The sequence below is a fragment of the Anabrus simplex genome, chromosome 1 (assembly GCF_040414725.1).
Source record: "Anabrus simplex isolate iqAnaSimp1 chromosome 1, ASM4041472v1, whole genome shotgun sequence".
Classification (NCBI taxonomy): domain Eukaryota; kingdom Metazoa; phylum Arthropoda; class Insecta; order Orthoptera; family Tettigoniidae; genus Anabrus; species Anabrus simplex.
The window spans coordinates 498,182,149-498,202,758 of NC_090265.1; the positions used below are offsets into that span (position 1 = coordinate 498,182,149).

Here is a 20,610-nt window from a genome sequence, read left to right on the forward strand (position 1 = left end):
CATACCCCTCGTAAAGTCGTCTGTCTGCTGGAAATGCCTCCGTTGACGGCGGCCTGGCATTCTTAGCTATACACGTGTCCTGTGGCACACGACAACACGTTCTACAATGACTGTCGGCTGAGAAATCACGGTACGAAGTGGGCCATTCGCCAACGCCGTGTCCCATTTATCTTTCGCTACGTGCGCAGCACAGCGGCGCATTTCACATCATGAGCATACCTCAGTGACGTCAGTCTACCCTGCAATTGGCATAAAGTTCTGACCACTCCTTCTTGGTGTTGCATTTGCTCTGTCAGTCAGTGTATATACTTCGTGCACACGGGATATCTTCAGATCTTTATCAACGTAGAATTTCAATGCGATATTGTGCACCATATACCTGTCCTTATTTAACAATGTGGTGCACAGTCTCTAGAGATAGTGATGCAGTGCAAGAGGCATTTGATGATGACTATCGTGCCTATCTACAAGGTTCTCAAGATCTACAACCGCTAAAAAGCATTTATCCAATTGGTTAGTCCAGCTTTCCCAGTTCACGGGTAAATCGGTTTCTGTTGACAAAAGCTCAATCGGAAGTTTATTTAACATACATTTAGAGTACAGTGAATTAATATCGAGATACAATAGTTATTCATCCGGTGTATACATTGTATACATTGAGACACACCACTGCGCATGCTGTTTTGAATGGATAGACATTCGCATCACGAATAATTTTGAATTCGTGGTTATTCCAGCTCATCGCACAGTATCACGTATAGCCAGGTGCTCCCTGCAAATAAACGGGATCTACTCCGTACGCCTGATAGGAGACTGTGCGGAATTTTTCAAACACATCAACTAATAGAGCGACTTCAAGGTCAAGATAATAATTATGATATTCTTCGAATTTTTGCATTCCTTTCGCATCCCACACAGCAAAAGATTTTGTTTTATCTTGTCCCATTCCTGCTAAAGAGGAAAACCATGCAGCATCAGCGCTTGGTAAGGGCATGTTTAGTTTCTCAGCTGTATCAAACCATTCATATGGAAATACAGCTTTTTCCTCTGCATGTACAGCATACCTTCGGTAGCAAGGTTGGACAAGGACTTAGATAGGAAATTATGATTGTCACAAATTTTAAATCTCACCTGATCCGTCAAAACATACAGGGTATCAATTTTTTCGAACCCTTTTGCCCGTATCTGTACCAATTCACCAAAGGTTTGAATTACATCCCGTAGCAATAAATGTGAATCGTACCCCTTAAGATTATGAAAGAAAATCGGAATGCAGTTTTCCATACAACGCCAGCAATGTGCATGGTAGGAACCCTCGCTTCCGACTATAGTATTTTTACCATGATGGATCACAGGGTCATGTTCCACTATCTCTGTGCCGCATATTAGACAGTTAGATGACGTCTCACCAGAGACGACAACCAGTCTTTCGTCCACAGCCTAATAGACTCAACAAATGCGGCGGCTACATCATTGACCGTATTCAGAGTATGTAAGTCTTAATGTATCACCTCTCCATTAAGAAGTGTATACCAGGCTTGTCCCGAAGGGATATGCTGCTTTGTGTCATCAATATAAGACTCAAAATCAGCATATATTACTATACTATGCATTCTTCCGGGCTTGTCCGATACGGTGACAGTATTATCACCCTGTAAAGAGTATGGTAGCGACAGCAAGTATTACAAAACTCACGAACCCCTACTCGTGTCTTGTCCTGGAAAAATGCATCTAACCGTGATATTAACGAAAATTTGCCATCGGAGTGAAAAAATGCGTATATAGTCTTTAATGTCACGTTCCTTTTGTGCCTGATAAATAACGTTCCCGCGCTTATTGAATATCTGTAAATTAAATCTATTAATTTGATTATGCCACTCCCTTATGTTATTCATAATCACCTGTTGTCCGCTAGCCATGCCTCGATCCTACGGCATACCTGACGGGCATTCAGTTGTTTCTCAGGAATGTGGTAAAGGGCAATACAGTCAAGCACAGTACCCTGTTGTCTGTGTTCTCCATCAATGTAGGTTGGAGATCTCTTATTTCTTCTGGTCGGCTGGGCAGCGTTGTTGGGTTGACAGGGTGCCATCGTAAACCACCAGCGATGGATGCCAACGAAGTTGTACCCAGAATCATGCTTGGGTAATGCTCGATGTCCGATAACTTCTCATACGTCTCGTCGAAGAAATCAGTAGATTCCAGGGTATCTACATCAAGGAGTTATTCAGGCGGGAAGGAAAGCGCGACTCCACTTCTTCCCCCTCGTGGTGAAAGATGCCTGAGGCATGCAGTGCCAATTGTATAGAGTTCTTTGCTTCGACGTACTCTATTATGAAATTTACTGCCTTTTAATAGGTGGCAGCCCACCACTAGCCAGCAGATGGAGTAGCGTTGATAATACTTTAAGCCATTGCTAGAGAATGCATTACACTCCCGTCTGCGACCAAGCTTTTATACAATGCACCGTCCGTGACTTGCTATGCTGAAAATAGGGAAAATTATTTTAATTATTATATGACATAATATCTAAACCGATTTGTAAGTGATTCTTAGTTATACATAAAAATCTGCTCTTCAACCTGGTGTATGTATAACTCGTGTTCAACTGTATTCTCAGTGTGAATTCTTGATGTAAGTTGATTACATGAATCATTGAAGGAGCTTAAAATAGTTGTTTTTCAGTGTCAGCATGGTACAAAAAGAAATGTCAAGTGGGTGGGAATGCATTGTTTTCAAAAATAAAATTTCATGTTGACGTGACTCTTTAACCTTTAATGTTGTGTAGCACTTATCTGCTTTGAAGAATTTTACTTTGAGGAACAACGCTTCACACCTATTTGACTTCTCTTTCAGTAGAGTTTTGACTCTAAAAATACAATTGCTTTAACATGCGAGAGGTTGCACCCATTTCAGAATGCAGGAGGTCATGCGAAGGCAAATTGCTCACACTTAATTATTTTCAGGCCATGCTATTTTGCTTTTGCAGTGAATGCTCCAATATAATATTTACCCTGTTTAACTGCCTTTTGACTAGTTCTAATATAATTACTCAGTAAAAATATTTTCTCAATGTAAAAAAATAAATTTAAAAATGTGTCATATCTGGTAAAAATACGCAAGTTTTTAAGCAGCGCGAGAGGTTGCACATGAGCAAATCGCCTCAGCAAGTGCATTTGGGCATTTCAGTGAATGATTTGGTTACAGTTCAACTGCAAAATCAATTTTTAAAATGAAGTACAAAATTTAAAAGAAGATACTATACAAAAAATATGAAAACTACATTTTGTTGAATAATTATTTTTTATACTGGATAACAGTTCTAGTCGGCTGTGAGCTTGCATCCGGGAGATAGTAGGTTCGAATCCCACTATCGGCAGCCCTGAAAATGGTTTTCCGTGGTTTCCCATTTTCACACCAGGCAAATGCTGGGGCTGTACCTTAATTAAGGCCACGGCCGCTTCCTTCCAACTCCTAGGCCTTTCCTATCCCATCATCGCCATAAGACCTATCTGTGTCGGTGCGACGTAAAGCCCCTAACAAAAAAAAAAAAAAACAGTTCTAGTCAGTGTCAATGACTTCACCTTGCTCATCTTGTACCGTTTTCTTTGATGTGTTCTTTACAAATTGAATTTGGCAGGAACTGCATGTTACAGTTGTCTTCCTATTTTTCCTTCGAGGACATATTCGACAGTGAGGGTATCGTCCTTCTGTAAGAGGTTCTTCAGGTTTTTCTTGGATACGTTCCAGTTTGAATACTTCAGTTATTCTTATTTTCATTTGACGTATAATATTGTATTGTGGGCTTGATCTTTTCCTGGCTTGATTACATTTGCCACCCTAAATTCATCAGAAATGATTGGAGAAGGAGAATTTTTATGCTCAAATGTCTGGTTGTTCACTTTGTAAGTTACATAGACATTTATTCCCCAAACATTCAGCATGGAGAAAAACATTGTCAGTGCCCACTGGTTTGATATGCTTCACTAAAAAGCACCAAGAACTTCATAAACTTCACTTAATGAAACTCTCTTAGAAATGCAGAGTCATGTAAAAAATGCACTATGCAAGAGTTCGCACGAAGGCAATTTGCTGTGGCAGATGCGAGAGTGAAATAAAACTTAAACTACTCCAGAATGCAGCAGGCAATACACAGTCAATAGTCATGGTCAGACATGAGAGCGAGAGAGAGAGAGAGAAAAGAGGTGAAACAGGTGCCCTAAACCCCACCGCTACTTGCAACAAAATTATTAACCAACTAGGTGATGCACCCGTGCTTGGCTACGGAATTCTACATTTTACACAGAATTATAGGTTAGGTAGCGTACACATTGTGAGCAAAATTGTATTAAATTGCATAGCTGTTAACGTTACGTTAGGAACATGACTGGGAAGTCACCAAACGTCTTTTCTCATATGAAGACTGGGTTAGGGAATTTTCATTGTATTGGTAGGCTTGCCTACCGTCAGTCACAATCAGGTTGGGGAGTTTTCATTTTAGTGGTAGACACTCACTCTCTACCTGCCTTTTTACATCCTCAGATAGGCTGTCTTAGTGGATTTCCCAACTGAAATTAACATAGGTCATTACAATGATGTCAGTAGGAATGGTGCAATTAAAAGCAATGCTTTGAAATGAAAAACTTGATCAAATGAAAAACTACACATTTTCTCACTCTTAACGAACAGTACTACACTGCCGATCTAACAGTCCAAAGTTCCAGAACTGCAATGACCAAGCCGCAGACAACCGTGGTCCGTAAGCGCTCTTCGTCTTTTTTCAGCGGGTGTGGTCGAAAGGTGGAGACTCCCAGGGCAAAAACTATGCCCTTTCACTAATCTTTTTCCTAGGGGTACCTGATGAGTTGGAATCTCAATTCACTACACTGGTGGCGGAAAAATTTGCCTCCAAGCCAGAGGAGAATCCCCCTCTTCACTGTTAATTTGGAATAAAATGAATTTGATAAATGTGAAGAAGAAGAAGAAGAAGAAGAAGAAGAAGAAGCTTTTCTTAAGAAACAGCTCTTTTCAGGGTTGAATTTTGAGTTATTTAGTGAGTTGTGGTGCTATAATTTGGAATAAGCCTAAATTTGTAATTCTAGACCAGGTCATACTACTACTACTACTACTACTACTACTACTACTACTACTACTACTACTACTACTACTACTACTAAGTGAGCCTCTTCCTTAAGTGTACACACTGCTCATTCAAAACAGCGAGTCAGAGCAGGGTTTGAATAGCTGGAATACTATGATGAACCAGTGTGTTACGTACCAGCAGTATCAGAAAATATATGAATCAGAGAAATGGCATGTGAAAGAAAAATTTTTTCTAACTCTGCAGCTATTTCCCGCCAGTATTCAGTCAGGCTGTTATACTCGGTACGCAGCAGTAATCCCATGTATCGGAGTTGAGTGGCAGCATAAGAAATAATGAACATCACAACAAACAATGGTCAATGTAATGTTATTGTTGATCAATGTTATGCCCTTTCAATATTATAGGCCTTCACATTTAGTTTTCTTCCGACTGAAATAGCACTCTTATCATAGTCGGTACGGAAAAACTGAATAAAACATAAATGATCGGAAATAGTATTCTCTATAACTTTAGTTATGTAGTACTTTTCAATAGGACCAATAACATAGGTATTTAAAAATTAAATTTTAAGTCTTCAAGAAAAAATTAATGCCAAAATGCAACACAGAAGGTAAGTTAACCACATATAATTTAAATGAGAATATTAAAACAATTAGCCAGCAGATGCAAACTCACAATACTACATGTTCTAAATTATTAAATTGAACTGAAGACAAATGTTTAAAAAAAAAAAAAAAAAGGTTAGAAACATTAAATTTAAATATTGCCTTAGGCAACCAGTAGAAATTAATTTAATATATTATCTATTAAGAATTGGTAAGTAATAAGGGAGGCCTCCTTGAAATATATTCATAATCAATTAAATTACACTCTTTGTTATTAATAAATCTGAGATACCGTGACTTAATGAGTTCATGGTCGACCACTAGCTACGAAATTGGAATGATAAATTTTCATACTTAATCACCCAAAATACATCACCAAAATATACAAAAGGAGATAATACCAAAAATGAAGCTTAAATTCATTAAATCGAAAAGAGACACGCGACTTCGAAACACTGCACAAAAGAGATAAGATAAACCCACTTATAACGAGATAGGGAATGAATGCCAGGGAAAATTATGTAACAGTGACAAAGAAAACTGATAACTCAAGCTTCATAACTTATTGGAATCAAATCCTAATCTGCACTGAATATAGCATTACTTAGACCATTTAACGAAAAATAAAATCTTTCACCAAATAACAATAATAAGAGTAATGAGGTGAGAAATGAAATGCCGTGTGGCCTCCGGAGAGGCCTGGTGCAGGTCTGTTGATTTGATGCCTGTGGGTGACCTGCGCGTCGTGATGAGGACAAAATTATGATACACCCAGCCCCTGCGCCAGGGGAATTGTCCAATTATGGTTAAAATTCCTGACCCTGCCAGGAATTGAACCCGGCACCCCTGTGATCATAGGCCAGCACGCTAACCACTTAGCCATGGAGCCGGACAATAATAAGAGTGGTCCACAATAAATAAATAAATTCTTACAAAACATAGCTCACAGCACATAGAAAATAAAAATTTTAAAGGTAAAAACATACACAGTGTGGCATAATAATAATAATAATAATAATAATAATAATAATAATAATAATAATAATAATAACAACAACAACAATTAAGAAAGCATCCACTGATGGAAAAAATAAGTAAATTAAAAGCAAACATGTATATCACACACACATCACTGGATAAGATTCAGATTCACCACATTATACCCTTTAAATACATTTTTACATTGATAATGAAGTATTCAGTATCTTAAAAAAATCCTGTAGTTGGGGCATATGCATAACATATTCAGGTGCAATTGTGGAAATATTTTCTTTAATTTAGACTTTACTATTTTGATTTGAGACTAAAAACATATGAAAGTAGCTTTAATTACATGGCCAGAATTTCTTCTTGATTATTAGAATACTCGTGGAGAAGATTCCAAATTATCGGAGAAATTAAATTCTTATAGTATTGTGCAGCAATCTTTCCATGGTGCAGTTACATAATAGAGATATTACCTATAATTCGTTTCAAGTCCCAATGCGGCACGGAAATACCTGGCACTCAGCCATTATCTATCAACATAGCCCTAAACTGGGCAAACTCTATCTTCACAGCCAGTGTGAACAGCAGACAGACTGTCCTGCCTCTACGGTGTCAATCGACAGACTGATAGTTCACGGAGACTCGCAAAGATTTAATAGTCGATGATGACTGAGTTCTTGCCATGGCCACCAGATGGCAGACAAGTACAATACAGTTTTGTTCCTTAGAAACATGTCTCGGAGATAACAGACAATATTCATGTTCTCGGCAATACAAGGGAGACGGTTCCAAAGCGAACAGTTTCATAAAACAAGCAACCACATAAAATATCATTTGCTGGGCATTAATATATCCACAAATGTAAGAACTATTTTCATTACATCATAATTTCTTTTAGTTAGTTTCTCTGCTGAATAAACCTAAAACGAAAAAGAGAGATTTATTTGGAATGGTTAATTGAATTCTTTAGCTGCCTATACAAGGACCCCTTAACTCTCCTGCCCTAATTTGTTGCTGTACACCGAGTGGCCAAAAGTCGTGGGAAGGGGTGTCTCATTAGAAAATGTGCCAGGTATGACCCCTGAGCTTTGCAGCAACCTGCGGTGTAGCTGAGCAGTCTGTCACAGACACCAGTGTCATGAAGATGGCAACACGTCACGAGTTAACCGACTTTGAACGTGGGATGATCATCGGCACATGGGTCATAGCATTGCAGAAATTACATGAAATCAAGTTACAGAAAAAAATTCACAGATACAATTTTATGTCACCCAAATGGATAATAACAAGCTTACAAAGAAATTTTTAAACCTAGCCTTATCAATGAAAAATCACAATAACTGGCTAAAAGAAATCAGTGAAAACCTAAATCATACCTGCCAACTTTCCCGATTTCGGTGGGAGACTCCCGACTTTCAACAGTTTTTCCCGCATCCTGATTATTGTATTATTTTTCCCGATTTTAGCTTATTTTTTGGTGAACTTCAAACATTTGTTTTCAAATCCCGCCATTTCAGCTTTTTTACGCCAGTGGCCAGAGGTCCTTCGCTCATTTGTCGCTTTCAAACTAAATATCTGTGTTTATTAATACGAGAAATGTGTGCGAAACCTGTATATCGCGACATTGGAATTAACCAATGAAGGTTAAAATCCCCGACCTGGCCAGAAATCGAACCCAGGACCCTCTGAACCAAAGGCCAATATGCTGACCATTGAGCCAACGAGTCGGACACTATCCAATTAGGACAACACCAAGCAAGTGGCTGCACTGTTTGGGTCACATTGTTGTCATCTTGCGTTTGGAATATAGTGGGTTCGAACTCCACTGTCAGCAGCCCTGATAACGGTTTTCCGTGGTCCCATTTTTACACCAGGCAAATACTGGGGCTGTATCTTAATTACCACAGTCACTTCCTTGCCACTCCTAGCCCTGTCCTATCCCATCATTAACATAAAACCTACCTGTGTTGATGCAACATAAAGAAAAGTGGAAAAAATATCATTAAGGCCACGGCTGCTGCCTTCCCAATCCTAGCTCTTCGATGTGTTAGTGCAACATTAAACCACTAGCTAGCAAAAAAAAAAAAAAAAAAAAATGATATGATCTGTAGGTTGAAAAATTGTTATCTGTAGGTTTAAGAAAGCAATTATGCATATTTGTTTTATTAACTGTGCTCTTTTACTATTTGTAGGCAGATGATGAACATTACATTCCAAGAGCTGTGCTACTTGATCTGGAGCCTCGTGTTATCCATACCATAATGAATTCACAATATGCCAAGGTAAGTGAAAAGTATGAAGCATGAGGGGGATTATGGTCATATGCAAATAATGCTAGTACCGTTATTACTTTGAAACTTAAGTTACTGAGCTCGATAGCTGCAGTCGCTTAAGTGCGGCCATTATCCAGCATTCGGGAGATAGTGGGTTCAAAACCTGAAGATGGTTTTCCGTGGTTTCCCATTTTCACACCAGGCAAATGTTGGGGCTGTACCTTAATTAAGACCACGGCCGCTTCCTTCCCACTCCTAGTTCGTTCCTGTCCCACCGTCACCATAAGACCTATCTGTGTTGGTGCGACGTAAAATGTAAAAAAAACTTAAAGTTTCTGCATAGTTTTCTTTTGTTAAGAATTGAGAAAGAAAAACAGGACAATTAGAAAGCAAGATTGTAATTTCTTTTATTCTGAAGAAGAAATCAGCATTGTACAAGTTTAGACATTTATTGAGTTTTAAGTTTTCCCCCCTCTCACGTCAACCCCTCTTATATTTAAGTAGCGTGTACTCTCCAATGATATTGGAAACTCTGTGCATAGGCAGTGATATATCGGAAGATGTTTTAATTAAGGTGGTGATATTGGTGATGATTATTGTTTCTAGGGGAAAGTTGTGTTGCTTTGAGTATACTAAGATATGTGGTCTGTATCTTCCTTTATATCTGACTAACTGCTTAGTATAGGTTGGTTCGACATTTTGCCTTCTATGTTCCAGGTTGCGGAATAGTATTCTATTACTGCTGGTTGACATGTAAATGCTTTAGTACAACAAACTTATGTCAATAAAATGAATGGCATGTTTAAGAACCCTTGTTGCCTAGTTGGACTTCCTCTTAAAACAATAATGACCATCACCACATTATATTAAAATGGAGTAGCTCTGCTGGAACACCACCATGGCAACACCTACTCAGCATGGGACTGCCGGGGGAAGGCTATTTATTACTGGTACTTCCCGTACAAAGTTGGAAAGTTTGTAACTCATAATTGACCATAGGGCATGTGTTCATAGGGATATGTTGTGTTGTTTTGCAATGTATTTTCCACCACCCTGTAGCTTCCCGGACGTTTGAGAACACCTTGATATATATATTATGTGTTTGGCACTCTAAGGAGCAATGTGAACCATTAGTTAGTATTTTCGTCGTCTTCTTCCTGATTCGAATGGGCCTACTTTGGACCACGCTTGTTCAACTGTTGGGCTTTGATCTTTGCCCAGTATTGGCACATATTCTGCTGGTGTAACTCCTTTCTTTCATCAGTCCAGGGGGGTACCTTTCTTCTGGGGTTTTTCCTGAAATCCATGGAATTCCTTCAGGGTACGTCGTACAGACCGTGTATCTTGAAGATCTGATATTCCCAGTTCCTTAATGTCCTTCTCAGTTTCTGTCTGCCAGTGGTACGGATCTTCTTGTTCTGCCAAAAGATGAACAGGCGATTGGGTCAGTCTTTTTTTTGGAAGGCAGTCTTACTATATGGCCATTAAAGGCTACTCGCCTTTCCCTAGCACAATCAGAGAGCCTCTCAATGCGTTTGTAGAGCTCAGTTTTTCCATCAGACCTCTTTGGTTCAATGAAAGACACTCCATGGCATACAGAGCTTCTGGTCATATGACTGACGTGTAGTGCTTCAGTTTCAGATTGCGTGATAGGCATTTATTGTTATGAGTGTCCTTTGTCAATCAATAGGCCACTTCCAATTTGTTGGCTCTCATGGATAATAATGCTCTTTCTGATAAGTTGGGTTCAATCCATTCGCGTAAATACTTAAATTTATCCAGAGGAGCCATTTATTACAGATTGTCTGTAACGATTATGGATTTCACTTCGCGATTGCAACATTACGGTCAAAGGGGCAATTATTATGGAAAGCACATTATCATGATAAAAATTAATTTCTACGAAAAAAGGAAAGAAGTAAAAAATGTTCAATCCCTTAGAGCAGGGCCTCTCAGGGTGCATGCGCGTGGTGCATGCACTGTGCACGGTGCAAAAGACGACTTGGCTTGGTTGACCAGAGTGCAGACCCCCCACTCCTCGATTTGGAGCAATAGCGCTTACTCTCTCTTTCCCCACGCCTGTCTCGCTTGCTCCGCCTGTCTCCCTCTGCCCCACTTGCGCCGTAGCGCTCCAAATCCGGGCTGACTCGAGCCGAGTATAGGCGAGTTTAGCCGAGTAGCCCAGAGACGAAGCGTTGATCCGAGCCATGCCGAGCGGCAGCGATGCACAGTGCACGGAGCTCTTGCGCCTCTATCTGCACGCGTGAGATTTTGGGCGTTTGAGAGGCCCTGCCTTAGAGCATTACTGGTCAACCCTCCTTGTTTCAATGTTTGTAAGTTGGCAACTAAACTTATTTGGCAGTTATTTGGTCGTCACTTCCTTTTGTTTCCCGCGAGCGTTGCAAAATCACAGCTAGCTACATAGATATACATTGCTCTCTGAGCTTGAATGACGCGTCAAGTCGGCCATGAAGTAGGCTCTACTCCTTCAAACAACCAATCAATCAATCAATACTGATCGGACCGGGCGAGTTGGCTGTGCGGTTAGGAGCACGCAGCTGTGAGCTCGCATCCGGGAGATAGTGAGTTCGAACCCCACTGTCGGCAGCCCTGAAGATGGTTTTCCATGGTTTCCCATTTTCACACCAGGCAAATGCTGGGGCTGTACCTTAAAGCCACGGCTGCTTCCTTCCTATTCCTAGGCCTTTCCTGTCCCATCATCGCCATAAGATCTATCTGTGATGGTGCGACGTAAAGCAAAAAAAAATACTGATCGGCATTTAGGGCAGATTCCTTATCTGTTGTTTTCCTAGCCGTTTCTTAAATCTGTCCTCTTGAATTCCAACATTACCTTCATATTGTGATCTTTCCTACTTTTACATATGCCACTCAAACTTATTCGTCTACTAATGTCGTTCCACGCCATTTCTCCGCTGACAGCTCAGAACATACCACTTAGTCGAGCAGTTCGTCTTCTTTCTCCCAGTTCTTCCCAGCCCAAACTTTGTAACATTATTGTAACGCTACTCTTTTGTCGGAAATCACCCAGAACAAATCGAGCTGCTTTTCTTTGGATTTTTTCCAGTTCTTGAATCAAGTAATCCTGGTGAGGGTCCCATACACTGGAACCATATTCTAGTTGGGGTTTTACCAGAGACTTGCATGCCCTCTCCTTTACATCCTTACTACAACCCCTAAACACCCTCATAACCATGTGCAGAGATCTGTATCCTTTATATACAATCCCATTTATGTGATTAACCCAATGAAGATCTTTCCTTATATTAACACACCGATACTTACAATGATCCCCAAAAGGAACTTTCACCCCATCAATGCAGTAATTAAAAGTGAGAGGACTTCTCCTAGTTGTGAAACTCACAACCTGATTTTTAATCCTGTTTATCATCATACCATTGCCTACTGTCTATCTCACAACATTATCGAGGTCATTTTGCAGTTGCTCACAATCTTGTAACTTATCTATTACTGTATACAGAATAACATCATTTGCAAAAAGCCTTACCTCTGATTCCACACCTATACTCATATCATTTATATATATAAGAAAACATAACGGTCCAATAATACTGCCTTGAGGAATTTCCCTCTTAATTATTACAGGATCAGATAAAGCTTTGCCTACTCTAATGCTCTGAGATCTTTCTAGAAATATGGCAGCCCATTCACTCACTCTTTTGTCTAGTATAATTGCACTTATTTTTGCCACTAGTCTCCCATGATCCACCCTATCAAATGCTTTAGACAAGTCAAGCATGATACAGTCCATTTGACCTCCTGAATCCAAGATATCTGCTATAAATTGCTGGAATCCTACAAGTTGAGCTTCAGTTGAATAACCTTTCCTAAGACCGAACTCCCTTCTGTCGAACCAGATATTAATGTTGCAATCATGTCTAATATAATCAGAAAGAATACCTTCCCAAAGCTTACATACAACGCATATCAAACTTACTGGCCTGTAATTTTCAGCTTTATGTCTGTCACCCTTTCCTTTATACACAGGGGCTACTATATCAACTCTCCATTCATTTGGTATAGTTCCTTCAACCAAACAATAATGAAATAAGTACTTCAGATATGTTACTACATCCCAACCCATTGTCTTTAGTATATCCCAGAAATCTTATCAATTCCAGCCGCTTTTGTAGTTTTCAACTCATCTTGTTGTAAACATAATTGTTATCATGTGTAAATTTTAATACTTCTTTAGCATTAGTCACCAACTCTATCTGGACATTATCCTTGTAACCAACAATCTTTACATACTGCCGACTGAATACTTCTGCCTTTTGAAGATCCTCACATACACACTCTCCTTGTTCATTAATTATTCCTGGAATGTCCTTCTTTGAACCTGTTTCTGTCTGAAAGTACCTATACATACCCTTCCATTTAACACTAAAAGGTGTATTACTGCCAATTATGCTTGCCATCATGTTATCCTTAGCTGCCTTCTTTGCTAGATTCAATTTCCTAGCAAGCTCCTTCAATTTCTCCTTACTTCCACAGCCATTTCTAACTCTATTTCTTTCCAATCTGAACCTCCTCCTTAGTCTCTTTATTTCTCTGTTATAATAAGGTGGGTCTTTACCATTCCTTACCGCTTTTAAAAGTACTAACCTGTTTTCACATTCCTTAACAATTTCTTTAAACCCATCACAGAGTCTGTATACATTCTTATTTACCGTTTTCCACCATTCATAATTACTTTTTTTAAACTGCCTCATGCCTGCTTTATGAGCCATATGGTCCTGCCTAATAGTCCTACTTTTAAAACCTTCCTTTCTATCACATTTATTTTTAACTACGACAAAAACAGTTTTATGATCACTAATACCATCTATTACTTCTGTTTCTCTATAGAGCTCATCTGGTTTTATCACCACCACGTCCAGGATAATTTTTCCTCTAGTTGGTTCCGTCACTTTCTGAATCAGCTGTCCTTCCCATACTTGCTTATTTGCCATTTGTTGGTCATATTTCCTGTCATTTGCATTTCCTTCCCAATTGACATTTGGTAAATTCAGATCTTCCACTACAATTACATTCCTTTCCATGTCCTTTCCCACATAGCTGATTATCTTATCAAATAATTCTGAATCCGTGTTAGCGCTACCCTTTCCCGGTCTGTACACTCCAAAGACATCAAGTTCCCTATTATCTTTAGAAATGAGCCTTTCACCTAGAATTTCATGTTTCTCATCTTTAATTTTTCATAGCTTACAAATTCATCTTTCATCAGAATGAATAATCCCCCTTCCACCATTCCTATCCTATCTCTACGATACGCACTCCAGTTCTGTGAGAACATTTCTAAATCCATTATATCATTTCTCAGGCATGGTTCAACTCCTGTTACAATAGCTGGTAAATATTATATCTATTAAAATTACTTAATTCTGTTCCTTTCTTTACAATACTTCTACAGTTCAACACTAACATTTTTATGTCATCCCTACCTGACTTCCAGATCTCTGTACCCTTACCACCGCTCCCTAGACAACCCCGTTTTCCTGAATATACCTCCCTATTACCCTGCCAAACAAATTTATACATACCACTGCAGTTTAAGTGAAGGCCATCTGAGCGCATATCCCTATCTGCTTGCTCTGCTGTTCTCCAGTGCGCGCGTTTGGCTTTCTCTTTGTTGTGTAAGTAGATGTGAGTGGTATATTTAGCGTGTTTCAGTTCTAATTATCCTAGTTGTTGATTCAAAAACAAGTGATTGGTTTTGTAAAATGAAGCAGAGCAATTGTCAAATTACATTTTCTTCTAAGACAGCAGTGGTACAGAAATATTGAGATGGTTACACAAACAATTGGCCTTGCCTACTTACAGTACTTCACGTGTTGGTGAAAACCACGTATTCTGCCATGTGTGTTCTTGTGATTTCTGTATGGCTCACGGTGGATGAGATGATTGCAGAAGACGCATAGAATCCAAGAAACATCACACATACGGTGAATCAAAATTACGAAACCAGTCTGTTTCATTGTTCTTTGTAAAAGGTAATGAAACTGCGGTGACAAATGCCGAACTGCTATTCACATAATTTCTTTCGGAGCATAATATTTCGTTATCAGTTTCAGACCGTGCTGGAAATTTATTTAGATCGATGTTCCCTGACTCTGAAATATCTCAGAAATATGGTTATGCAAGAACTAAAACCTCTGCCTTAGTTCAATACATGGCATCTGAGGCAAAAAGGGTAGTAAGTGAACTTTTGCAAATAACGCCTTTTTCTTTGGCTACTGGTGGTAATACGGATTCAAATGCAGTTAAACTTTATCCTATAGTTGTCTCTTTCTTTAATGCTCAGAGAGGCCAAGTATCAGCTCTTCTATTGTCATTGTTAGAAAGTAATGACAACACAGGCAAGGGAATTTTCTTTGTTATGAATAATTGTCTTCTTTAGCCATTCCATGCGAAAATTGCATATCTTTTTTTTATCTGACAGTGCATACACAGTAATAGGGGCAAATAAAAGTCTTACCAAATTTGTGAAGGAGGGACATTCTTCTGTTTATATCCCTGGTTGTTCATGTCATCTTATACACATCTGTGCACAAAAAGCAGCAGTCCAATTACCAGTCAGTGTAGAGAAGTTTTTGGTTCAGTTAAATTACTATCGTGATAAAGAGTTCTAAGAAGCAAAACACGTTGAAAGTATATCAGGTTGTTTGTGGCACAGAGGCTCACAAAATTTTAAAATATGTCAGTACCCATTGGCTCTGGCTTCTTCAGTCTATTAATCAAGTTCTTGAGCAGAGGGAAGCTTTGACACTCATGTTTTGTAGCGAGCTCCACTGTAAAAATGAGAGCAGCAAGCAGTTTTAAACTAACATCTTTCATACAAGATGCACACACAAAACTGTTTTGCAACTTTCTTCAGAGTACACTGCCTGTCTAACTCAGTGAATTTATTTCTGCAAGAAGATGCTCCAGCCATACATCTTCTTAGAAGGAATCTTACTGGTCTCTTGGTCAGATTTGTTCAGCCATATTCTCTTCAGTCAGAATGTAGCTCACTTTTAGTGTTGAATCTAAGAGGAGGAAATACCAGAAAGCCATTGAGGACATAGTAATTGGAGCAAAAGCCAGGGCATACTTGAAAGATAACGACTGTGATGAAGAGATGTTTTATAATTTTGCAAGAGAGTTTTACATGGCAGCTTGCAGTTACATTATCAGGAAATTTCCCCTTGAAGAATTTCTCCATCATGCTGAAGTTGCAGACATCTCTCTCAGAATGAAGGTTTCCTATTCATCTCTTGAATATTTTGTTACCGGGCGAGTTGGCCGTGCGGTTAGGGGCGCGCAGCTGCGAGCTTGAATTCAGGAGATAGTGGGTTCGAACCCCACTGTCGGCAGCCCTGAGGATGGTTTTCCGTGGTTTCCCATTTTCACACCTTAAATACCTTAACTCTTTGAGCGCCAAGGGATGATTTATCATTCCTCCGTGAATTCGCCGAAAGGAATGATATTTCATCCCTCATGCAGACTCGTTTAGAAACCATCGTAGTTCTTCCTTTTCCGTTAGATGGTAACACATATCAGTAGATTCTTATCAAGGAAGATATGTAGTCTCCAAATTTCCCACCAGAAGCCACATAAAATTATTTATTTTCGTGTGACGAACATTTAAAAATGTGAAAGCCGTGTCTGCACAACTTGTTCCAATGTCAACAGTGATCGCGGACTTACGGGACGACATATTTACAAATAATGATGGTCAAGCTGACTACATACATAGTTTAGGGAGTGACGATTATGCCGAGTCAGAAAGTGAACTGGACTTCATGATAGCGTTGAAAACTCTTCTAGTGAGGTTATTCTCGGTGAGAGTGATTCTGAAAACTATTTTGTAAACACCGCCAATTGCTGAGGTCAGAAATAATTCGGAATGTAACAAACATTTCCACAGTAATATTGGTATAAACAATATCACACATCGTCATTGTTCAGTGTAGTTACCCGTGATAGTGATTTACCACATCAACCACCTCCCACTTTCCTCGAGTTACCCGGACCGAAACATGCCCCTCCTCATGATGCTGAACCTGTACTTTATATTTTGATTTTTAAGTCATATTATCATTCCAAATACATAATTTTATTCAAAACGACAGTCAAGAGTCTGTGCTAGAAGAAAATACCATCAGTTAGTGTGTCTTACTGATTTTTAGAACTACATATTTGCCTGAAAATGTGGATTTTCATTAATTGTATTTTAAATTTTTAAATTTGTGATTTATTTTAATTTTAACTTTAAATAATTTTAGGTATAAACTTCCATTAATTCGAAGGGACATTCCTTCTATATAACAGAAAACATTGTCCTGAGTGAGTGATGAATTTTTTTCTAGAGAGTTGCAAAATCGAACAAAACGTGGGTGGCACTCTTGGCTAGTACCTAACAAATACATGCAGCACTGAGAGGGTTAATTAAGGCCAAAGCCGTTTCCTTCCCATTCCTAGGCCTTTCCTATCCCATCATTGCCATACGACCTATCTGGTGCGACATAAAGCAAATAGCAAATATATATATTTTGTTCGAAATTCCCAAGTTTGGTCAAGGAAAGTGAACATGACAAACTTGAAGAGGAATTTGCAGTTCACCAGTGTGATACTTTCCCTGAATGTATTGCACATGGACCTAACATTGATGTGAACTGGGGCAACATTGCAGAGCTGAAAAATGAAAGTGGATAAATTAAGTGTAAAACCTTTAGTAATGTTGTATTTGCAGTATTAAGTATACCTCACAGTAACTCTCCCCCAGAGAGAGTTTTCAGTGTTGTTAGGAAAAATCAGACAGAATTCAGGCCCACATTAAGTACATCTACACCGGAATCGCTTATGGATCTGAAGACGAAAATGTCATCTCAGGGGGAAGTATGTTTCAAGAAAACCTACACTGTAAAGCAGCTGTTGGGTGCAAAACAAGCTACAAAGAATTTTTTATCACAGAACTAACAGGTAATGAGCAAATTTTATTGTGTAATGTGATATACTTTAGAATAGATTGGTGTTGGAAAGGGCAAACAGGGTGCTTTGGATTTGACTCGTAAACTTTTGAGGGGGGGCGGTGCGCGAGTTACAAATGGGATTACTGATAACCCACTTCAAAGGTTGGCGCCTCTGTTTCAGTCCTCGTGATTTTTCTCCGTTCTAGTAGTATCTTTCTGTTAGCTTCTTTGATGTTGTAAAGAACTCTTTTTTCCTCCAAAGACACTTGCAGACGCACTTTGGCTGGCTGTCTTCTGAAGCAAATGCTCTGTATTGTTGCTGTATCCAGCAAATCGGCAATCAGTGCCATGTCATCAGCAAAGGCCAGGCAATCTACAACCAGCCCTTCCTTCTTATGACCCAGATATATCCCACTCTGGATATTCAAGTTGGTCAATTCTCTGTGCCATTCTCTCACAACCTTTTCAAGGACACAGTTGAAGAGAAGTGGGAAAGTCCATCCCCTTGTCTCACCCCTGTATTAATCTCGAAACTTTCTGAAACCACCTCTAAATGTAACCTTGGAATGGGTATTAGTCAGGGTTTCTAGAATGAGTCTGCAGGTTTTGTTGTTTAATCCCAGTTCCTGGAGATTTTTATTAACTGTTTGTCTATCAACGGAGTCGTAGGCCTTGGAAAAAATCAACAGAAGTGACGACCACATTGCGTTTCCTATTTTGGACTACCCGAGTACAGTTTTAAGGTTTAGGATCTGTTCGGCACAGAATTGACTCTTCCTGAAGCCTCTTTGATATTCTCCAAGTTGACTGTCCAGTTGAATTTCTGCCCGTGTTAGTAATGCCTTGGAAATTATCTTGTATGTTACTGGGACGAGAGAAATTCCACAGTAGTTGTTGAGAAGTCAGTAAAGTCTCCTTTCTTAAGAAGTTGAATGATTTTGCAAACTTCTTTCTGTGAAGGAGGCAGCGAGTTCCGGTTTGATGTGGTTTGTTTGTAATCAAAATCTTCTCTGGGTGGATCACAATTAAGTAAGTTCTTAAAATACTGCGCTAAGTGGCGGCAGTTGTCCTTGTCTTTAGAAGCCAGGTTACCCTGTGAGTCCCTGAAGTGAAAACTTGGTGGAGTGTATTTTCTAAGTGTCTGCTCGAAAGTTTTGTAGGAGTCACTGGATTTATTTTTAACGGACCTCTCTTCGATTTGGATTAGTTGGTTATGTGTGAAGGCCCGTTTGGTTCCTCGCATTACCTTGGTTGTAAGTTCTGTTTGTTCCAGAAAGTTCTCCCAATGGCCCTTGGACTTTTTAGAATTCCATTTCATCCAGGCTGCCTGTCTTTGAGCTATTGTATTGTTACAGTCTTCAGTCCACCACAGATGTTTCCTTCTTCAGAGGATCTGCATTGTTCGGTCTTCGACTTACTTCTTGATTAGAGGTAATAAATTTCATATTATTCCGCATTGAAGAGCAATATAATGTAAAACAAAAGCTAAAGGTTTCCACCTATTCAATACTATTTATTGTAACCTTAAAAAAGTTACATATATATTTATTGAAACTAGTTTCAGTCTTTCTAGAGACCATCATCAGTCAAAATCAAGTTAAGGCAAGACATGAGTTAAAGATAACATTTACAAAGCGAGTGTGTGTTATTGATATTCAGTGCAAGTCAAGTAAAGATTTGGATGTTAAAACACTCATCACAATCAAATGTCTTGCGTAACTTCTCAGTTTTTCCAATTTGAAGAATGCACTTCACAGAAGACTAGGTGAAACACTTACACTGAAGAAAATGGAAATTGCAACACCCAGAAGGAGTGGTGCTACATTGCTGCAATTGAACATGCAGGACGAGTGTATGGTTGTGATTCGATGATTACACTTTCAGGTCCCTCTGACCGCAAGTTTGGACAACAATCAATACAGGATGTGCCCACCACGAGCTGCAATACATTGATGAATTCGTCGAGGCATGGAGTCAATAAGTTCCTGGATCGCTTCCTGAAGAATTGTGGCCCATGCTTGTTGCACTGCACGGGTCAGTTGTTACAGAGTTGTGGGTGGCTGAGGACGGTTGGCCAGTTGTCGACACATCATGTCCCACACATGCTCAATAGGACTGAGGTCCGGGGATTTGGCGGGCCATTCTAAGGTTGTGATGTCTTGGAGAGCTTCTCTGGAGATGCGTGCAGTGTGAACCCGGGCATTGTCCTGCTGAAACATCCCATTAGCAATGTTTGCCATCAGAGGGACAACCACTGGATTGAGTACCCTATCAACGTACTGTCGAGCAGTCAGTGCCCTCAACAAGCACTAATTATGATTTCACATTAAAGCCAATAGCTCCCCAGACCATAATGCTTGGTGTTGGCCCTGTGTGCCTCTCGACAATAAGATCTGGGCGGCCCCTCTCCCCGGTACGTCGGCGCACACGATTCCGGCGATCACTGCGGGCAAGACAGAAACGCGGTTCATCACTAAAGACGACCCTATGCCATTCGTCGACCCACGTCGATCTTTCTCGACACCAGGCCAGCTGTACAAGTTGCTGTTGTGGGGTCAATGGAACACCTTCTGCAGGGACACGGGCTCGTAAGCCAGCTGCACGCAGGCGAATACGAACTGTTTGTTGTATAACGTGGGGTGCCACAG

The 20,610-nt window shown here is 39.7% G+C and overlaps 1 protein-coding gene across 2 annotated transcripts in view; it reads left to right on the forward strand.

Moving 5' to 3' along the window:
• Nucleotides 1-20,610, forward strand: part of LOC136857015 (tubulin gamma-2 chain) — a 226,298-nt gene that overhangs the window by 66,704 nt on the left and 138,984 nt on the right. For both annotated transcript variants that reach the window (XM_067135356.2, XM_067135357.2), the window contains one exon: nt 8,889-8,978. In XM_067135356.2, the coding sequence (XP_066991457.1) occupies nt 8,889-8,978 (90 nt within the window). The remainder of the gene's footprint in view (nt 1-8,888; nt 8,979-20,610) is intronic.